Genomic DNA, 18,881 nt, shown 5'->3' with positions numbered 1-18,881 from the left:
GCAGAAGATTTTGCTCCAATCTGGCACCAAAAGTTTAACAACTTGTTCTCTACAGATGTGTATTACAGTTTCTAGATCTGGGTCCAGGAGACTAGGGTGCCCAAACTTTTTGTCTTGAGTGGCCAAAGTGAAATGTTTTAAGACAAAACAGTAATAAAGAAGAAAAAAAGAAGGTAGGTAGCTTTAAAAGTGTATTTGATATTTTTGTACTAAAATTTTAAGGGAAAATAAGAAAATAAGTTATGTAAAAATACAGGAACCTTCTGGTGAATCAAATGTCTTTACAGTTACTTACTGTTAAATTTACTGTGTGAGTATTTGAACATAAACATAAACAATCAGACTTCAACAATCTGCTGAAGCAGCTTATCGTCACTGACTTTGAATGTAAGTTAATGTAACAACATTTGTTACCACTTTGAAATAAGACTACCCTTATAAAGCATTTATGAATGGTTTAAAATGAGTTTGTTAATGATTATTAGTTTGGTCATAAACACTTTAAAAAATCATTAATGAGCACTTATAACACATTAATAAAGAGGGCAAAAGTGAGCCGTTATATCTGATAAATATGAACGTGATGAAGGTGACAGATTTAATGCTGACTGGTGGAGCAGATCAGTAAACACCAAAATCTGAGGTTTAGAAGTATAAATGAATGCGAGTTCACTATTAGGCAAACAAAAGGCCACTGCTGCCCTTTTTATTTGTGCTGTAACTGCTTATTAGGGATGTTAAGGTCTTTATGACCTAATTAATAACCATTAACAAACTAATTTTAAACCATTCATGCACACTTTATAAGGGCAGTCCTATTTTAACCCTTTAATGGTCTGCTTAACCATTTGGTAGAGCACATTTTGAGTCACTATATATGCTACAAAGTGCCATCTCGACCGTTTGGTAGACATGAATATTTTAAATATTGTGGGGTCAAAAAAAACACCAATTGTTTTTATTATTGACCCAAACAAATAAAAAAATAAAATAAATTGCATTGCTTTTTTCCATGGTGAGGACACACACACACACACACACACACATCATCTAAACCGCTCATCCTTCTGGGTCGCGGTGGGGTGCTGGAGCCTATCCCAGCTGTCACTGGGCGGAAGGCATGGTGAGGACATTAAAGGGTTAAAGTGGTAACAAAGATTTAAATCTAAGCCATACTGGAGCATTTCTATTTGTCAGTTTGTCATGAATTTTTGAGTGTGAACAGCAGCTGGCATTTTCAAATTATGAAAAAAAAATGAAAAATGGAGATACAAGGTTTGCTCTAACACAGAATGAACTGTAAATGACATTTCATTCTGCTGTTTGTTTTGGTGTATCAATATAGTGTGCAGGTTGTATTAAACTGAATGCACTCATTTTTATCACACGTTGTTTCTGTTCTGTGTTTTCTTTGTGTATCTGAGCTTTAACGCAGCCTGTACAGCCAGCAGTGGCGAACAGTTCTGAACATGCAAAGACCAAGTCACACCCTACAGGAAACCACCTACTGCATTAACTTAAATGCCATGCCTGAGGTGTAATGGCATAGTTACAACCTGAAGCCTTGAAATCCATCTACTGCAGCTACATCTACATTCAACTGTCTACACTCACCTTCCCACTACATCAATAGGCAATCAATACTTTGCAGAACTCAGATAAATTTCCAGGCTTCTCTTGTCTCAGTGCTGATCTGAGCAGCTGAAACTAAATGGGGAAGTTGTTAGGTGACTTGAAAGACCTGTCTTTGCTTCTGAACGTCCTTCTTGGGAAGATTGCATAATGTAGAAGACTGCATAATCCAAAAATATTGCTGCCTTAGAATCTACATGGCTTTTTAAAACCACTCAGCTGGGCAACAGGTTCACAGCTATTAAGACGTTAAAGTGCCCATTCCATACAGACCATATATAGAAACTACGCTGCAAAAACAGGCCCCTCTGAACTCACTGTTTCTGTAATTATGTGAAAACGAATGCATTACGAATGCATACATATCAGCCAACAGCAGTTTAGCCCAGCCCATTAGCTTTGAAGTTATAAGGAGTGTTTCATTCCTGACTGCTTTTTGAATGAGCCACCATACAGGGCTGCCAGTCAGAACAGAGCTCATTTACATATCTCAGTCTCAAAGGCACAGTAACAAAAGCAGCCCGTTTAATTCTAAGGGATAAAGAGGTTGGAAAATGGTCATGTAAAGATTAAGTACAGCTGTTTTTTGTAACATACAACCACATAAATGTTATAAGTGGACCTCAAGAGGAAATAATAGCAGGAAAACAGGATATAGTCCATAAACACATTGTGAAACCAGACTTTAAAGGATTCAAATGATTGGTCACTTGAAGGTCAACTCTGGCTCGGCGGACACCGTTAAAGTACAGTTGCTGCTTCCACTGATTGTTAGAATAATTCATAAAATAATAAATAGTGCTTTTTACACTATGTGAACATTTCACGATGAATAGACAAATAGAAATGATTTATAATTACTTTGAATAAAACCTTTTTGCATTAAAGTACCTACAAATTTCTTTCCGTCCCCTTATAAAGTTATAATTCAAGAGATGTGAGGTTTTCTCATGACGGTGAGTATAGATGGTATTCCCAAAAACTCGAAAGAAGCATCCCAAAGCCATATTGTTGACATTTCATCACCATAATGTGATGAGCAGTCAGTGGTTTTCAAATAAAGATATGGAGAAAAAAGTCAGTATGATCTGAGGTGTTGATCCACACCAAATCGATAAGCTAACTTTGAGTCCTGATTATGCGTTATTGCCTGCAATAACATATTCAGACCTCTACAGTTACCTTATAAATACTGCATCGGCCAACACACTGCAGGAGCTAAAAGCATACAAATCGCTAGAATCTGGCTTTTGTACCATCAACTACTCCATCAAATGTTAGTAATAGCCATAATTACATATATATGTTTGATGGGGTTAATCAGTGTTGGGATTAGCTTAAGCTAATGTGAGCCCTGCATTCATTGTCAAGCTCAGGGGTTGGCAATCCATATGTTAAGAAGAGCTGTTTTGTCCTTTCAACACAAATCAAACCAGCTTGGGAGCCACAAAATTTCACGTGCATTTTATTGAAGTGATGTTTTACCATCTTGGCTGAAAATATGTCTTAATATAGGCTAATGTTCTAATATAGGCTAAAAAATATAATATGAACAAAAACGCAGACTTATTTTGCTCTGCTTTAAGCTTTAGCTCAGATACAGCCGCTTTTCTCTCATCTCCAGCAGGAAACTTCAACGTTCGACTTTTTACGAGGCTTAAGTCGCTTCTCATTCACCAGCTTTTTGCTGTAATTTTCCCATTCCACCTTAAATGCTGCCTAAGGGGCCAGAATGCAATTACTGCACCACTTAAGGTGGAACGGGAAAATGAGAACGAGAATCTGACTTCAGCCTCACGACTTTTTAGTGTTTGACAGTTTCTCGTTGCAGATTAAAAGTATCAGGAAACCAGCTGGAGTGATTATAAATGCAAATAAGTCCATTTGTCACCATATTATTGATGTTCGTCTTAAATCTTTCTCTTTGACTTTTCGTTAGCCACTAGCTAGGCCAGATTGTCTGTGTTGCCATGGTGACCAGCAGTCTGCATGCCAACCTTCAGGGTTAAAGGGTGAATTAGCAGTTCTACATTAACTCCAGCATTTAAGACCATTTACTGTTAAAACTGTGTTGAACGATCAGCAGAGCTTTATTTTACTGCAAAGGAGGATTATTTTATTTTACCTAAAAATCTAATTCTGCTGTGGAGCTACAACAGGGCAGTAAAAGAGCCGCATGTTGCCGACCCCTTTTCTAGCTAAAGTGTAAAAGATCTAGACAAGAACAGCTACATTGCATGAGTCGTTCATCAATCACTGTCACTCGAAAATGATCAGAACTACAGAATTCATCCTTCATCTGACCGTCTACCTGACAATATGATAAGAGCAAACTTTGGTAAAGGGAGATGGCTGAACATTTTTCTTCAGTTGGCTTTTGAATTTCATTAATACGTAATTGCGCTTGATGAGTAAAGCTGCTTCCTGAGAGAAATGGCAAAACTTGCTGTCTCTTTAATTCCACCATGTGTTGAAATCGTGATTTCTGACAGATGCCATTTATTCACTGCCAAGCACTCACCCTGTGAATGATGCCAGCACTGTGAATGTACTGCGGAGAGAAACAAAAAAAAAGACGAGTTAGTCTCTAGAAATTAGTCATGCAAAGAATGAATATTTAACAGCCTCATTTCAACAACTAATTATTGCAGGTTGGAAGCATCAGTTAAAACTATTTATGTGCCCACCGTGAATGTGTTAAGAAACACTATGATTTAATAAGGCAATTTAAGAGTCTGGCATTGTCCTCAGCCTGCCAGCTCACTCAGAGCAGCTAAAGCCCTGACTGTGGGGTTACCTTTAGTCCGCAGAGCATCTGATAGACAAGGAACTGCACGCGGTCCTCTGAGAGCAGACCCCGAACCTTGGACAGGTCTGTGTACATGTACGGCATCACCAGATAGCTGAAATATAAAATCGAGGTCTGTTAAAGATCCTATGAAAGTAAATCATCTTAAATCTAGTCTGAGGTCACATGCACAAGTTTGGGTGCCTCTGGTCAAATTATGTGTTGTTGATTGAAAATGAGTTAACACATCCCCTACAATGAACACACTTATGCGCATTTTAATGCACCATTACTATTTATCTGCCACATTTAACATATTGAAAAAAATGTGGCAAAAGGCATATTTTATATTTTATTATTTATTTTTTGTATTCACTTGTATTTTATCATTTTTAATTCTATTATTATTATTATTATTATGGAGTTTTTATTGTTTTTATAATTGAATTTTCTATTGTTAAGCCATATTAGTATTATTTTTATCTATATTTCTATATTATTATATATCTATATTTTGCACCACTTTTCTTTACAGCTTTTGACTGATTTTGATGGATAAACTCAGCAAATTCGCACTAAAACTTGCAAAAAATGTCATATTTAGGTTTGTCCTGTGAAGATTTTTTTATTTTATTTATTTTCATAAATACATTAAATATGTAATTTTACCACAGATGTTCCAACTTTTGCACACAAAAGCATATACAATAATATTTCTCATTTTGAGATTGTTGTAAAAAACAAGACTATTTAACTTATTTTGTATTATTCAACTTATTTTAACTTTGAAGATATTGTATCTAAAAAAAAATCTTATTCTATTGTCAGATAATTTTGCTTGTTTCAAACATTATTTACATTTATATTTATGCATTTTGCAGATGTTCTTATCCAGAGTGATTTAGAATTCTAATCATGGTACAGAGGTAGGCGACTGTACCGTTAGGAGTCTAGCCCAAGGACTCTTTTGGTATAGTGTGGTGTGCCTGTCTAGGCAGCGAATCGACCCCCAGCCTGCTGCATATTAACCTACTATGCTATGCCAAACACTACCTTGCTAGTATGAACCGTTACCACGAAAGCACTATTTCATAAAACGAGTGAAACGGTGTGCACTGTACTGAAACAAGCAAAGTTATCTGGCAATATAATGACAGAATTTCACTGGACGCTTAAAAACAAGTAAAAAACATCTAGAATAAAGTTGAATAATCTTATAATATTCTTAAACAGTCTCAAAATGATTAACATTGGACATTTTGACTAGATTTAGGATGTTTTCATTTGCCAAGATACAGTTTAAAGAACAATATTGGTCATTCCAACTAAGAGATTCTTTCATTTTTGTGTTTCCCTTCTTGGTCTGAGTTAAAGGTACTACACTGGAAAAGGTCAATTTTTTCCTTGTATCAATCCACATTAGGCAAATTTATGGTCCACTACGCCTTGCTCTCTCCCACACAAACCAAAAGTCTCTACTGCTGAGTCTGAGTGACCGCCAGAGAGCTTGCTAGCTAATATTTTGAGCATTTTATAGGCTGAACCAGGTTCAGATTTGATTTTATTTAATTACCCTTTCACTTAATTTCACTGTACCTTCTCCTTTTTTGTGGCATTGTTAGATGTCAACATTTCTTGCCAGTGACAACCACAGAGCTATAATTTAGCAAATGCTAACAGTGCTTGCATGACTGTGTTGGCCAAATTCCTAGTTGCATTACTGTTTATATGCAATCGTGATCACTCCCAGCTTAAAGTAACCTCTGCTCTGTAATCCGACATATACACAGACTTAAAGTCCAACTTCTGCCTCCTATCGTGAGGTTGTTTAGGTTGCCGTGGCTACACCACCGTCAATCACCATGCTGTATGAAACACTCACACAATCCTGATTAGACAGAGCAGTCACGTTTTCTAGCTTTTAAAGGGCCCATATCATGGAAAATCAAATTTTCCTCACTTTTTGAAACGAGAGTTTGGAGTGGTCCAGTCCATATATCAAATTAAGCTGCATTTTGGATACATTGTTTTTGTGATGTCAAAAAAACCCAGGCATCTACATACATCTACCTATTCAGCTTACAGTTTAGCTCCACTTCATGTTAAAGGGGCTATATGTCGCTGTCGTCGGAGGAAAACCTTGTATCTCCAAAATGGTAACTTTACAGGAGAAGGAAAAAACCTACTTTACTTTTAATGTAAGGTAATAGAACCAGACTTTTTCCCAAGTAATTTTGGGCCGTTTCCAGACTGTATGGGGAGTGAAACGTACATTTACTCCCAGTCCATCCAGTCTGGAAACTAAGCTAGAAAAATAGCACATTTTGAATTTGCTGATGTCACGTATTTACATATATCCTTCAGCACTTTAGCTCTGCCCATTCACTGTGAAGTCATAAGGACGTTTTTTAGTCTGCACTGCTTTTTTGAATGAAGTGCGACACAAGGCAGCCAATCCGAAAACAGCTCATTTACATCTACATCATTCTCAAAGGCATGATGTTTTTTGGTCCATAGAACATGTATGGGTAACACTATTTGGAGTGGTCCTTTGTAGATGATGAATAAACTCTTAACAGAGTATCAGTAACACATCAACAACATATCAGTCAAGTAGCAGTAGTGAAGCATCTCAATACACTGAAGTAAATGTCTTGTAGATGTTGTATTGTTGATATGTTAATTCCATTATGCAAAACCTAACCTTACACAACTTTACCCAAAACCAAACCCTAACCCTGGCCCTAATCCTAACCCTAAACTTAACCCTGACCCTGATCCTATCCCTAACCTCAACCGCAACCCAATACTTCATCCTAAACATCACGTTTTTGACATGTTATTGAGAGTCTGTTGAGTGTTTCATTTAAAAACGGCCACTCAAAATAAAGTGTCACCCATGTATGTTGTATTGGGTATTTCTCACCGTTATGACTTGTTTTTGTTGCACCTAGAAACCAGCAAAAAAACATTCTGCTACACTGTACACTTGTGTATACTGTGTGTATAAGTAGAGTAACATTAACACCAAATTGAAAGAAGTGACTGTGAATGCATGACATTGCAAACATCAGGTTTGTCCCAATGTACACTGAGGGTATCTGTCCATTTATGTAAGAACCGATTTCAGCAGGACAGATTTCTCATATATTCAAGCACACATGGCCATTAAACTGGTTCTAATTCAATAAAGTGTTTTTTTCCTCAGCACAACTAGTCCATGCTATTTATAAGGCTGAGAGCTACAGGCTGAAAAGTGTGTGGGTGCTATGTGGAAAGTACTTTCACTCACAAGTCTTGAAAGGTTTCCAGGCGGGTGGCGGGAGTGAAGACGTCCAGCAGTCCAATCACCTGGATCAGGCAGGAAAAGAGAAGAGGGCTTTCAGCAGAAACTAATCAGGTTTTACTGCACAGCAGGCTGGGGGCTGCTACACCATGCTGTTATGATACTGTGGCTGTCGTATGTCCACATAGGCCAGCACAACATCATCAGGTAATTGACACAGGTGATAATGAAACAATGGGCTCTTCAGTGTATGATGACAAAGCCTAGTCAAGCCTATTAAATATAAAGGAGCAGTGTGTTTCTAGGCTATATGGGGCCTGTCTCAACTTGAGCACCGAACACGTTCTCGGCTGACGCCAGATTCTTATGAATCAGATTTACCGGTCTTTCGTGTCTGGACCCAAGCAAGACATCACCAGTCACGACTAGGTTAGGAATGTAGTGGAAAACTACTACCTTTCTTTATGAATGTATATCTTTTAAATGCTTCATACCAACCAGTTTTCAGCTTTAAGCTGTATAAACCTGACTTTGATCAAATATAAAAGTTTGTAGCATCACCAGCAGGGCTGAGCAACAATGAGTGAACTATAACAAATATTTCATAATCCTTTAATAGGACTTTTATAAGAATAAATCCACTAGCACCACGACAACTGAGTACATCACATCTCAATGATTTGCAGGATATAATGCTGTCGTGCATTCTTAAGAAAAAAAGTACTTTTGTTTAAATATATATATATAAAACCATGATTTATAGGTCTTTCTGGTAACACTTTCTATGAACACTTATGAGCACACTTATGAGCATCTATTAACACATTCATAACATGTTATAAAGCATTCATAAAACATCATAAACATGACTATAGATATTTATAAAAATGAATTACACTTATATACTATATTTATATACTATACTATACTACACTTATAGCCATGTTGATTATGCATTATGAATTGTTAACATAATGCTTTATAAGTAGCGTTAATAACGTTATATTTTCAGTGCCAAAGAAGTCAGTCCCAGCTTGCACAGTGTAAAGTGAGCATCTATAAACACATTCATAAGTTATAATGCATTCATAAAACATTATTAACACGGCTATAAATATTAATAAAAATGAATTACACTTATATACTAATATACTATATGTATAGCAATGTTTGTTATGCATTTTAAATTGTTAACATAATGCATTATAAGAACTGTTAACAACATGATATATTGTCAGTACCAAAGAAGTGAGTGCCAGCTTGCTAAGTGTACAGTGAGACAAATAAGTTTATTTAAGGCACTGCATTTCCAATACTGTATTTCTCACTGTGGGTGCTGTTAGGGCTGCACCTTTGGGGCTTAAGTCCTATATATTTGCCCCAAACAAGCTGCCCAGATCAGAGTTATTAATACAATACACTTTCTTTAACCAGCCCTCTCACTTTAAAATGTACATTATATCACAGCATCCAAGTACCCAACGGCGCCCCCACCACCGAACCCCCTCTGACATGACACTGAGTATGAAGTTACGGGACCAAAGGCATGGAGAGTGAGAGGCAAGTTAGTAAAGTGCTATTATTGTAATTTGCTCCCTTACTGGTTCTAACATTAACCACCAGAAACCTTCCCTCTGTAACATCACTAAACTACAGTACAGTAAAGTTCATTTCTGCTAGCACTCTATTGGATATGCAGTGCTAAGTTAGTACCTAACTAACAGTGGTGTACACTGACTTTCCCACGTTTGGAGAAAATACTCCTGATGGCACCGCTAGTTTAAAATCTGTCATTTGAAGCTTGTAATAATCTTTACTTTGTGTGTTGCTGTGTTTCAGTAAATACTTCAAATTGAAGACTCACTCTTAGTACTGGAGGAGACTTTAGTATAGTACGCCTCATTTTACTTGAAGCTGACAAAAACAACTTACAAGCTCTTATAACGTGTTATAAACACTACTTACAGTGCATTATGTTAACAAATGAATTATGCATAATGCACAATAAGCGTGGCTATAATTAATCTCTGTCAATATTTACAGCCATGTTTATGAAGTCTTATGAATGCAACTGTCACGTTAGGCAGACGAACCAGACGCTCACGGAAATAAAATAAGTGGGTTTAATTTAAAACAAACCAAAGGAGCAGTCAATAAGCCTTGCAAGGTCAGAACTGTGAGGGCAATAAACACGTACATGGGGAGCCAGACAGCAAAGTAAATAAACAAGCAAGGGTCAAAGGCCAGACAAATAAACAAACCATACAATAGCAAAGTCCAAGGGAAAATCCAGAAGAGCAAACAAGAGACAAAAAGGGTCAAATAACACAAGAGGCAAAAACAGGAAAAAGGCTCAGTATGCAAAAGAGAAGTCTGATGGGAACACTTCATAAAGAGCAACTGACACAGAACAGGTATAAATACAGACAGAGATCATGAGAACAGGTGAAAGCAGTTAGAACTCAGGGGAAGAGGATCTGTGCAACTGGCTGTAATTGGTTGGTATTGGGCTTGTGACTATGATGTTGGAACCAGATGCATTATGGGAGTTGGAGTTTACAGGTCGGTTGGAGGCTTTGGAGGAACCGGGTAGCGTGACAGCATTATAACATGTTATGAATGTGTTCATAGGTATTCATAGAAAGTGTTACCATCTTTCTTCAATGAATTAATATTTGCATTAATATTGTGGCATTTCATTGATAAGCTGACTATGTCTGACTAGCCGATGGACAGGTATGATTACATCTGATTGGATTAGTAAATACTATTCAAATAATTAATTGCTTTAGTTTGTGTAGTTAGGAGCATATATATATATATATATATATATATATATATATATATATAAAATTTACATTATTTTATAGCTATATGAGGGAACAAAATGAGCTTTATCAGAACATTTTTGTTACTTTTGGTAATTTGATACCATTATTCACATGAATCTGAACATGATTTCCACAGAGCTGTTCATACAGCTTGTAAAGTCTCTTTTCAGTGGAGGTTCTCGAGGGGAACTGGAGTTTTCCACTTTGCTGTTGATTTTGATTGCTGCCTGCTGGTTGATTTATCTGTAGTTCTCCCATGAGCACTGTCCAGTGTATGTCTGCTGAGGGTAACATGTTAAAATCCATTTAACAACTGCATTTGAACGTTAGGGCTATGATCATGGATTCTGTCAGGATGTGAGCAGCTGGGCTTCAGCCTGCAATGTCAAACGTTTCCCCAACTGCTCAAGCAATCATGCGAACTGCGTGTGTCCAATTTACAAAATACCCCAACTTCTTTGGGGCTGTAATGTCATATTTTAAGCCAGTAATGATTTAAGAGTTTTCTTTTTGAAAAAGAAGTTGTCATAACACATCTCTGCATTCGGACGCACTCCCTGCTGTCTGCTGTCTTTCTATCTTTAGCCAGTTTTGTAGAATTAACTGATTCAATTATAAAACCTATGAAGTCACATTTAGCCGATAAACTGTTTCCCATTAACCATTAAAATGTTTCCCATGGTGTTTTTATCTTAGTACTACATAATTTTATAGCACAACTCTGATTCACGCATGAACCTCAACAGCCCTACATCCACTTTAAATCAATGCCCTTTTCTATTACAAAACTGCCTTCACGTCACACTGCCATACAACATTCCTACTGTTACTGGAGGCGGCTGCACATTGACAGACAGAACGCTACGATTCACTGTGTTGGGTGTGAACAGGCAGGTTATTATCTTAAAAATGCTCCATTTGAACAGACAGTATGTTATCAATACCACTAAGAAGTCCTTGTGAAACCATTAACTGAAAACTGTACTTACTGTCCCTTTATGTTAGGGGTGATTCTCCTGATTCCTTCTGCTATTATCAGACTTTTCACACTTAAAATCAGCAGCTGTATCTCTGCCCCTACAGGTCAAATTCAGTTTACCAGTTCACAACACGTGGAACATGGACCTTTACACCACAGCAGAATTTAAAGGTCCAGCACAGTCATTCTGACCTCTACCATACTACCATACTTTGTTTATGCAAAGACAATTCTGTTGTCCACTTTTCTGAAATACTGACAAAAATATACAGTCAACTCAAGAAGTATTGGCACCCTTTACGAAAATAAGGTAAAATCAATATATAAAATAACGCACACATGCAGTGAGCGATATTTCAGGTATTAGAATTGGGTAAGCTCCGTATATTTTACACTGAGTGACAGGAGGAAAAAAATGTTAGAAAACAAATCAACTGATAATCCAAAAAAGGGCATAATGGTTCAAATATGGTTTTTCAAGAGGGGCTCATTTGGTGAAGCCTTAATTATATATTATTTAAAATATTATTTAGGTTGTTAGGATGTTATTAGTTTTGCCCCATATTTTGAAAGAATACACTATTCTTTAAATAAAACAACACTCTTGTAGGAATGATTTCTATTAGATAAATGGCAATTTCTCCAAATATTGGAGAATATTTCTGTAATTCTGGAGTTTCTGGAGAATATTTCACAGCAAATATTCTCCTGTCTTGTTGTTGATTTTTTTGAAGTTAGATATCCCCTGCATTGCTCACTTAAATACAGTAATGCATTTCAAAATGTAAAAGTTCAGGTGATAATGGGCATTTCACGAGTAAAGACAATGAATAGTATTATTATTACTGCATAATCCCATTATACATATGAATAAGAACACTGCTACTCAAACTCACTTATTTCCCAGCTTCAACATCCATTTTGAAATTCCACATTTAAAGTTTGGTATTTCACAGATTGGTACTGGAGGACACACGACAGCAGTGCGATTCTGTGAGTCCTTTAAGAATTTTATCAACCACCTGGTGACACAACAATGACCTCAATGTTGTCCTTCTTACTCTATGGCCCCAGGACATACCCAAGAAAAGCAAGGCAAGAAAACATGGAGGAGGAGACTCACATTTTCATGTTTCATGTGCTTGAGTAGCCTCAGCTCTCGGTAGGCCCTCTTCGCAAAGATCTCCGACTGGAAGGGCCTGTGCAGCTTCTTGATGGCCATTTTCTCTTTGGTTTTGTCATTGATGGCTGAGCTGAAACAGACAGGTGGGCAGTGTTTGAGGCGGTGGTGAGTAAAGTAACCACAGAGCAGTGATGTCTGTATACTATGTAGACCACAGCAGTTTATAGAGCATGGGAAGCAGCTAACCCCAAGAGACTGGCTTTTACTTTCACTTTTCTTTCCCCCTTGTTCTCTCACTAACTCATTACAATCTGATGTCACTCCTTCGACAATAAACCAGAATAACTTACCTCAGGCTGCAACTCACTACATGAGAGGTGAGGGAATCAGCATGTTTTGCACTGTTTGTATGTCGCGTTAACTGCATTTATTTGCATATCAGTATAACAGTAATGACAAAACTAATACCTTAAAATGAATTGCAACCAGTATACTGGACACCCACTACGACTCCAAAACTGTGACCATATTTTATACTAGCCAATCGTAGGGGGTTGACATCTATGAGATACAGATATATCTTTAATTTACTACAATGTGAGCATTGCCTCGCCAGCATCGCAAATATCTGCTGATACCGATATAATCCAAGAATCATCATGCATCCCTATTTACTCAGAAGTAAAATAATTTTACAACAAACAAATAAAATTAATACGTATTGATTTTATGTATGTTAGTGTGTTTCCAAAGCTCTCCTTGAGGAAGCCCAGTAATTACAGGTACCATCCAATACCTAGTTTATCATCTTCATTAATCTTCATTATCTCTGTTAAAATAAATCAAGTGTGCTGCTGATGGAATGTAATAAATCCATGCAACGACTGGAGTGCAGTGAGAAATCAGGAACCAAGCTCATGTTCTTGTTTTTGAAAACAACAAATTCTTTTTACTGCATTGTTTGTTCGCATTTATTCTAATTTTTCAGTGATTTTACTGGCAAAAATACTTGCCCAGATGAACAGCATTAAAACGATTTGCTTAGGTGGCTTTTGCACATATATATTCGTATACATGTGTATACATATGTATCCTTTTTTTGCACTACACTTCTTAAAACATGAATTCATAAATACAGTATGTACGTAAAGCTAGGACATCCAGACGTCTTTTCAGAGCTTGGTGCAACATGCACGGTAATATGAACGGCCGCACTGGGTAAATGTCATTCTAGCAAATCGTTCCTGCCTGAAGAGTGTTGAGAGTGTAGGTGTCTTACGTCAAAGAAGAAAATGCATGTGAAATTTGTCTGACACTTGAGCTGCGTCTCTGTAGATGTTTAATACTTGGCCCTGTTTGGTCCACAGGACCCAGTATACATCAGCCTGTTGCAGAATACAGCTTTCATAGAACTTACAGTCCTCCAACCAACAGCAAAGCAAATACTTTCATTAGATCTGTCTAGGGGTGACTGATATGATGGTATGGTATCACTGCATGTTTCAATAAAAAAGGCTTTATTCGAGGGCCTGCTCGGGTTTAGGTCGAGGGCCTGCTCAGCTGGATGTAGTGATGTTTAATAAGGGCTTTTGATTTAAAATGCAGTACTGTTTTTTTTGCTAGTACATTTTGTTGTGAACAGTTCCGCGCAACAGTAAGAGATCACCTCTCTTTATTTAATTTACGGGCAGTTATTCACTTTTCAGAGCTGGGAAAACGATAAAAACAGAAAATTACACAAAAGCCTTAAGAATTAAACAAAAAATGTATAAAAAAATATATAATTTATATAAAAAATATATAAAAATGTTCCACTCTTTCCAGGATGCTTGCTTTCAGTTTTTCAAAGAAATCTGCAGTGACATTTTTCACACCTCACTTTTTCCGTACCTTTTCACACCTCAAAAGTTCAGTCTGAGAAGTTGGTTGCACTTTCTGCTTCTCACAATCTAAATAATCCCAAACACATTCAATGATGTTGAGATCTGGACTCTGGGGTGGTCAGTCCATTGTTCTGAGAACACCAGCAGCTTCTTTGTTTGATTTGCACGTGTTCTTTTTTGTCTACTTTCTGTTCTCAGTAAGGGCTTCTTAGCAGCTACACATCTTTTCAGACCCACAGCGCTGAACTACCTTGCTACAGTGGAAGTGGAAACCTTTAAGCGCTGTTTATCTGATAAACAGTTTTGGTGGTCTACCAGTTTTGGTGGTCTGCCAGATGTTGCACTGCTGGTACTCATATTTTCACTACAGCTTTTGTTCATTTTGTTGAATTTTGTTCAGCATCCTGTCTTTTCAAAGGATGGTCTCTGACTTTTGCACAGTACATATGTATCAAACAACACGAAAGTGTCAAGTACTGTGATACACCTTTGCCATGTTGCCCAGCCCTAGATAAAGTGCGGGCTGCGAGTTTATTACACACTGCAGTGTTTCTCGGTGAACAACAGCATGGTTTTCACAGCCCCTTTTCCTTTTCAGATGTTTTTTTTTCGTTTCTCACAAAACTTCAGCGGTTTCGAAAACCTAACAGGAAGTGTATGAGCGACAACTGCTGGGATCCAGACGGCTTTGAGATTTCTTTTTTTGTCGTAAATATATGTTTGGACACAACTACTTCCAGCAAAACTGAAACTGACAGAACGCTCAAGACATTTTCACTTGCACTGTATGTGATTCACAGACATTAGCCACCAAACAGGACGACTGTATCAAAGACCACAGACAGTCGAAGCCACATCCCTCTAAAATTTCACAATAAAGAAAGAATGATTTCAGCACGTCCAGCTGCAGCCTCTGATACTCCTTCCTTCTAGTTAAGACACATGATAGTAGGCTGCGTGTCCAAACAAAACAAACCATAAGAACATGGAAGTCAGCTGCACAAAAGCCAGGCTCGGTTTACAGTAAGCCAAACGGGCGGGGAGCTTCTCGAAATGATCAGAGAAGCTCATCAAGGGCATAACCAGGCAGGCATGGCCTTCAGGAGTAATGTCCAGATGAGTGCTTATCACAGTGTCACAGCACCATTAGTGGCAAGACACTACACAGGCCTTATTGCTGCGTCTCAGCCTTGCGTGCAATCCATCAAAACAACTGTGAGGCAAACCAGAAAGGCCTTAATAATAGTAACGCATGGAAACTTCTGCTGTTCTGCAGTCAGATAGCAATTCAGTCAAGTCATACTTGGAAAACAATCATGATGCATGGAAATTCAAGCTGCTGTGCAGTCAGATGGGCAGTTGAGCAGGCGTAACCGCTTGTAAGCCTGTTGTGGAGAAGCTGTTAAAGATAATAACGAAAACAATAATGCATGTCCACCTCAGGCTGTCCTGCAATAAGACAGCAAGTCTGCATTTGTCATGCAATTGTCATGCAGCTGAAAGACATCACTGCCATGGGAAATCTGGGACACATAGTGACAATAATGCACAGAAATTCAGAAATTCAGGCTTCTGCAATCAGACAGCAATGCCTAAATCTGCCTCCGTTAGATGTTTGGAGACCTGTTGTGATAAAGCTACGGAGGACCGAGCAGCAGCTAAAAGGCTGTCGATGCTGTAGAGACACAGTTGTGGAAAAGCCGGGGAGGATTTTACACAATGTAGCTAAGTGGCTGGTTTTAAGGTGAACTCACTCACCACACAGTGCCATAGGCTCCCGTTCCAATCTGCTTCAGGCGCACGTACTTGTCCGGCACCTCCCACACGGTGCTGTTGATCTCCTCGCGCGTGAATCCCGGCTGCGGCTCCATGGAGAAAGCGGAGCTCGAGCAGAAACCCCGTCTACCGTGCCGCCCTGTCGCTCGTGCGCCGAGCCAGCATGATCTCAGCGTTGGGTCGACGGCGCGCACGACGTGAAATCCGGGCTGCAAGTCTCTCTCAGTAAGTCGCCCTATAGCTCGTGACGTCATCCGCCCACTCCACGCCCACTTTCCCCTAGTTTGAACCGGCGCCACTTTCAGATGTGAGTCATAACAGCTCCGGCTTGTGTAAGAAAGAAAATGAAACATGAGCCTCCACGCTGTTTTACCCACTGGGGACAATGTTAAGGGAACAGTCGAGCAGACAGAAAATAACCTTACCCCCCACCCCCACCCCTCACTCCGTTTCCTAGTCTTACTTGAGCTCCTAAAATAAGAGCTCTTAAAAATGACCTTCCTTAGCCCTGCTGAAAAAAGACCCTTTGAATCATTAAGGCTGGCTTTGCTTACTAGGACGAAGCACGGGTGAGTAAGCCAAGGGTCTACTGGCAAGGAAAACCCCCCCAAAAGCAAGAGGAAGAAACCTTGAGAGGTGCCAAGACTTAAAAGGGAAACCATCCTCCCCTGGCTTAATGTTTACTATTAGAGACCACTAATTCACTGCAGACCACCTCAGAAAACCATCAAATCCATCTAAAATCAGTCACAGACCCCATTTGCCTATATATAATATATACATATATTGCTGCTGTCTGAACAAAACCTCGTATCTCCAAAATGATAACTTTACAGGAGAGGGAAAAACATATTTTACTTTTAATATAAGTCAATGGAACCAGACGTCTTTACAAGCAATTTTGGACCATTTCTTTTGCTTCATTCATCATGAAATTTACACACAATGTAAAGACCAGCAGGCACTTTCAAATTACGCCAAAAACCAAAAAACGATATAAATTGAGATACAAGGTTTTTTTCCGACAGCAGCAATATATATATATATATATATATATATATATATATATATGTATATATACATGTGTGTGTGTGTTTTAAAATGTTCTGCATGTTAATTTGGGAGTGTTAGTTTTGCAGCATTTATTCTCTGGGTTAGTCTATAAGGACTCTTATTGTGAAAGCGGGGCTAACTCGAGATAAGAAGCACTACCAAAGCCGGTTTATGAGGAGCCTGGCCTCGTCCTATTTAACCCCTTTTTTTAAGAATATGACTGCAAAACAGCAGAGGGTGCCCGCCAGCGAGTCCTCAATGAATGGGGGTCCATGGAGATAAATGGCTAAAAACGAAAAGTTAAAATAGTTTCTAATCACTCGCCCAGAACTTTCCTTTAATTATAGAAAGTAGAAGAATGTATTTCACTAAAAAAAGCAAATAAAACTTACCTGTATGTTTCCTTTTTTCTACAGTAAACGGGTTTTGGGTAGCAGGACGCTGGCATTACTGCTACTGAGTGCTGATTGGTTGGCGAGCAGAGCAGCTCATTGGCTGTTCGCACTCACAGACATCATGAACGTACATGAGGCGCTGTTTTAAACTGCTATAACTCGAGTTCAAAAGCTTTAAAAATATAATAGCAGTGCTAAAATCTTTTATGCTGTTCTGTGTTCAGGAAATTAATGCGTTCTTTTGTACTAAAAATATTTAAGCATTTATAAAATATGATTTTGCTCAAATGCTCCTTATTGACCCATTCATTTTGGACTTGCTCGGGAGCGCCCTCTAGTGTTTGAGAAACTGGGTAGACATTACAGAATGATAGTTCTCCTCTCTATGAATTGGTACTGCTACGCTGACGGCAGCAGAGGAAGAAAGACGTAGTAGACAGTTCAGTGACATCACTCTCCTCAGCATATTGTGCAAATTATGAATGAACTGAATAAAACTAGTGTACAATTATTATTTGCCTACTAGCTCAATAGCATTCTGACCGTCACCCGACTTTCTCCACCTGGGAGTGATGAAAATGGAAAGCGATGTATAGAAGAGCATCACGACTCACTAAACGTAGAATAGCATTCAGCAGTAAATCAGTTCTAAGCCTTTTATGAGATTACATTCATTCTGTTCTTTATCAGGTCTTAGTATGAGATGGAGAGAGTAGATAGCACATCTCGTAGGCTGTGTTTATATAGTTTCCCTTCGTCCAGACCAAAGCAGAAAATAATATGATGTTGGATTTTTATCTCTGGTTTACTTAGCATTCACACATATAGCATTCACACTGATATATTTCACATCAAAGCAAAAGATGTGAACAGAATTCACAGCAGATTTGACAGATTTTATGACGTACATCAGGTGACATTATCTGGAAGATATCAGCCGAACTTTATGAACCGTGTTGTACTCTGGTCTAAGTGAACCAGTGAGTTTTATGTGTTTCTTGCTTTATGTACAGTCATATGCAAAAGTTTGGGTACCCCTGTGAAATGACATGCTTTGTTGATCTTCTGAGTTAAAATAAATGAACACATCTTCTACAAACACACTTCTCCACATTTAAATGCACAATTACTGTTT

At 38.2% G+C, this 18,881-nt stretch overlaps 1 protein-coding gene across 1 annotated transcript in view; it reads right to left on the bottom strand.

Annotated features, from left to right (window-relative positions):
* Positions 1 to 16,528, bottom strand: part of mapk13 (mitogen-activated protein kinase 13) — a 31,351-nt gene extending 14,823 nt beyond the window's left edge. Inside the window, exons 1-5 of the mRNA XM_036579362.1 lie at positions 16,281 to 16,528; positions 12,640 to 12,769; positions 7,713 to 7,771; positions 4,430 to 4,535; positions 4,154 to 4,183 (exon numbers count right to left, since the gene is read on the bottom strand). Coding sequence (XP_036435255.1) covers positions 4,154 to 4,183; positions 4,430 to 4,535; positions 7,713 to 7,771; positions 12,640 to 12,769; positions 16,281 to 16,393 — 438 coding nt within the window. The 5' untranslated portion in view covers positions 16,394 to 16,528. The remainder of the gene's footprint in view (positions 1 to 4,153; positions 4,184 to 4,429; positions 4,536 to 7,712; positions 7,772 to 12,639; positions 12,770 to 16,280) is intronic.
* Positions 16,529 to 18,881: the final 2,353 nt, after the last annotated feature.

This window comes from Colossoma macropomum, unplaced genomic scaffold, assembly GCF_904425465.1.
Source record: "Colossoma macropomum unplaced genomic scaffold, Colossoma_macropomum, whole genome shotgun sequence".
NCBI classification, from domain to species: domain Eukaryota; kingdom Metazoa; phylum Chordata; class Actinopteri; order Characiformes; family Serrasalmidae; genus Colossoma; species Colossoma macropomum.
Note: the sequence above shows the minus strand (reverse complement) of the source record. Positions and strands in the feature narration are given on the sequence as shown.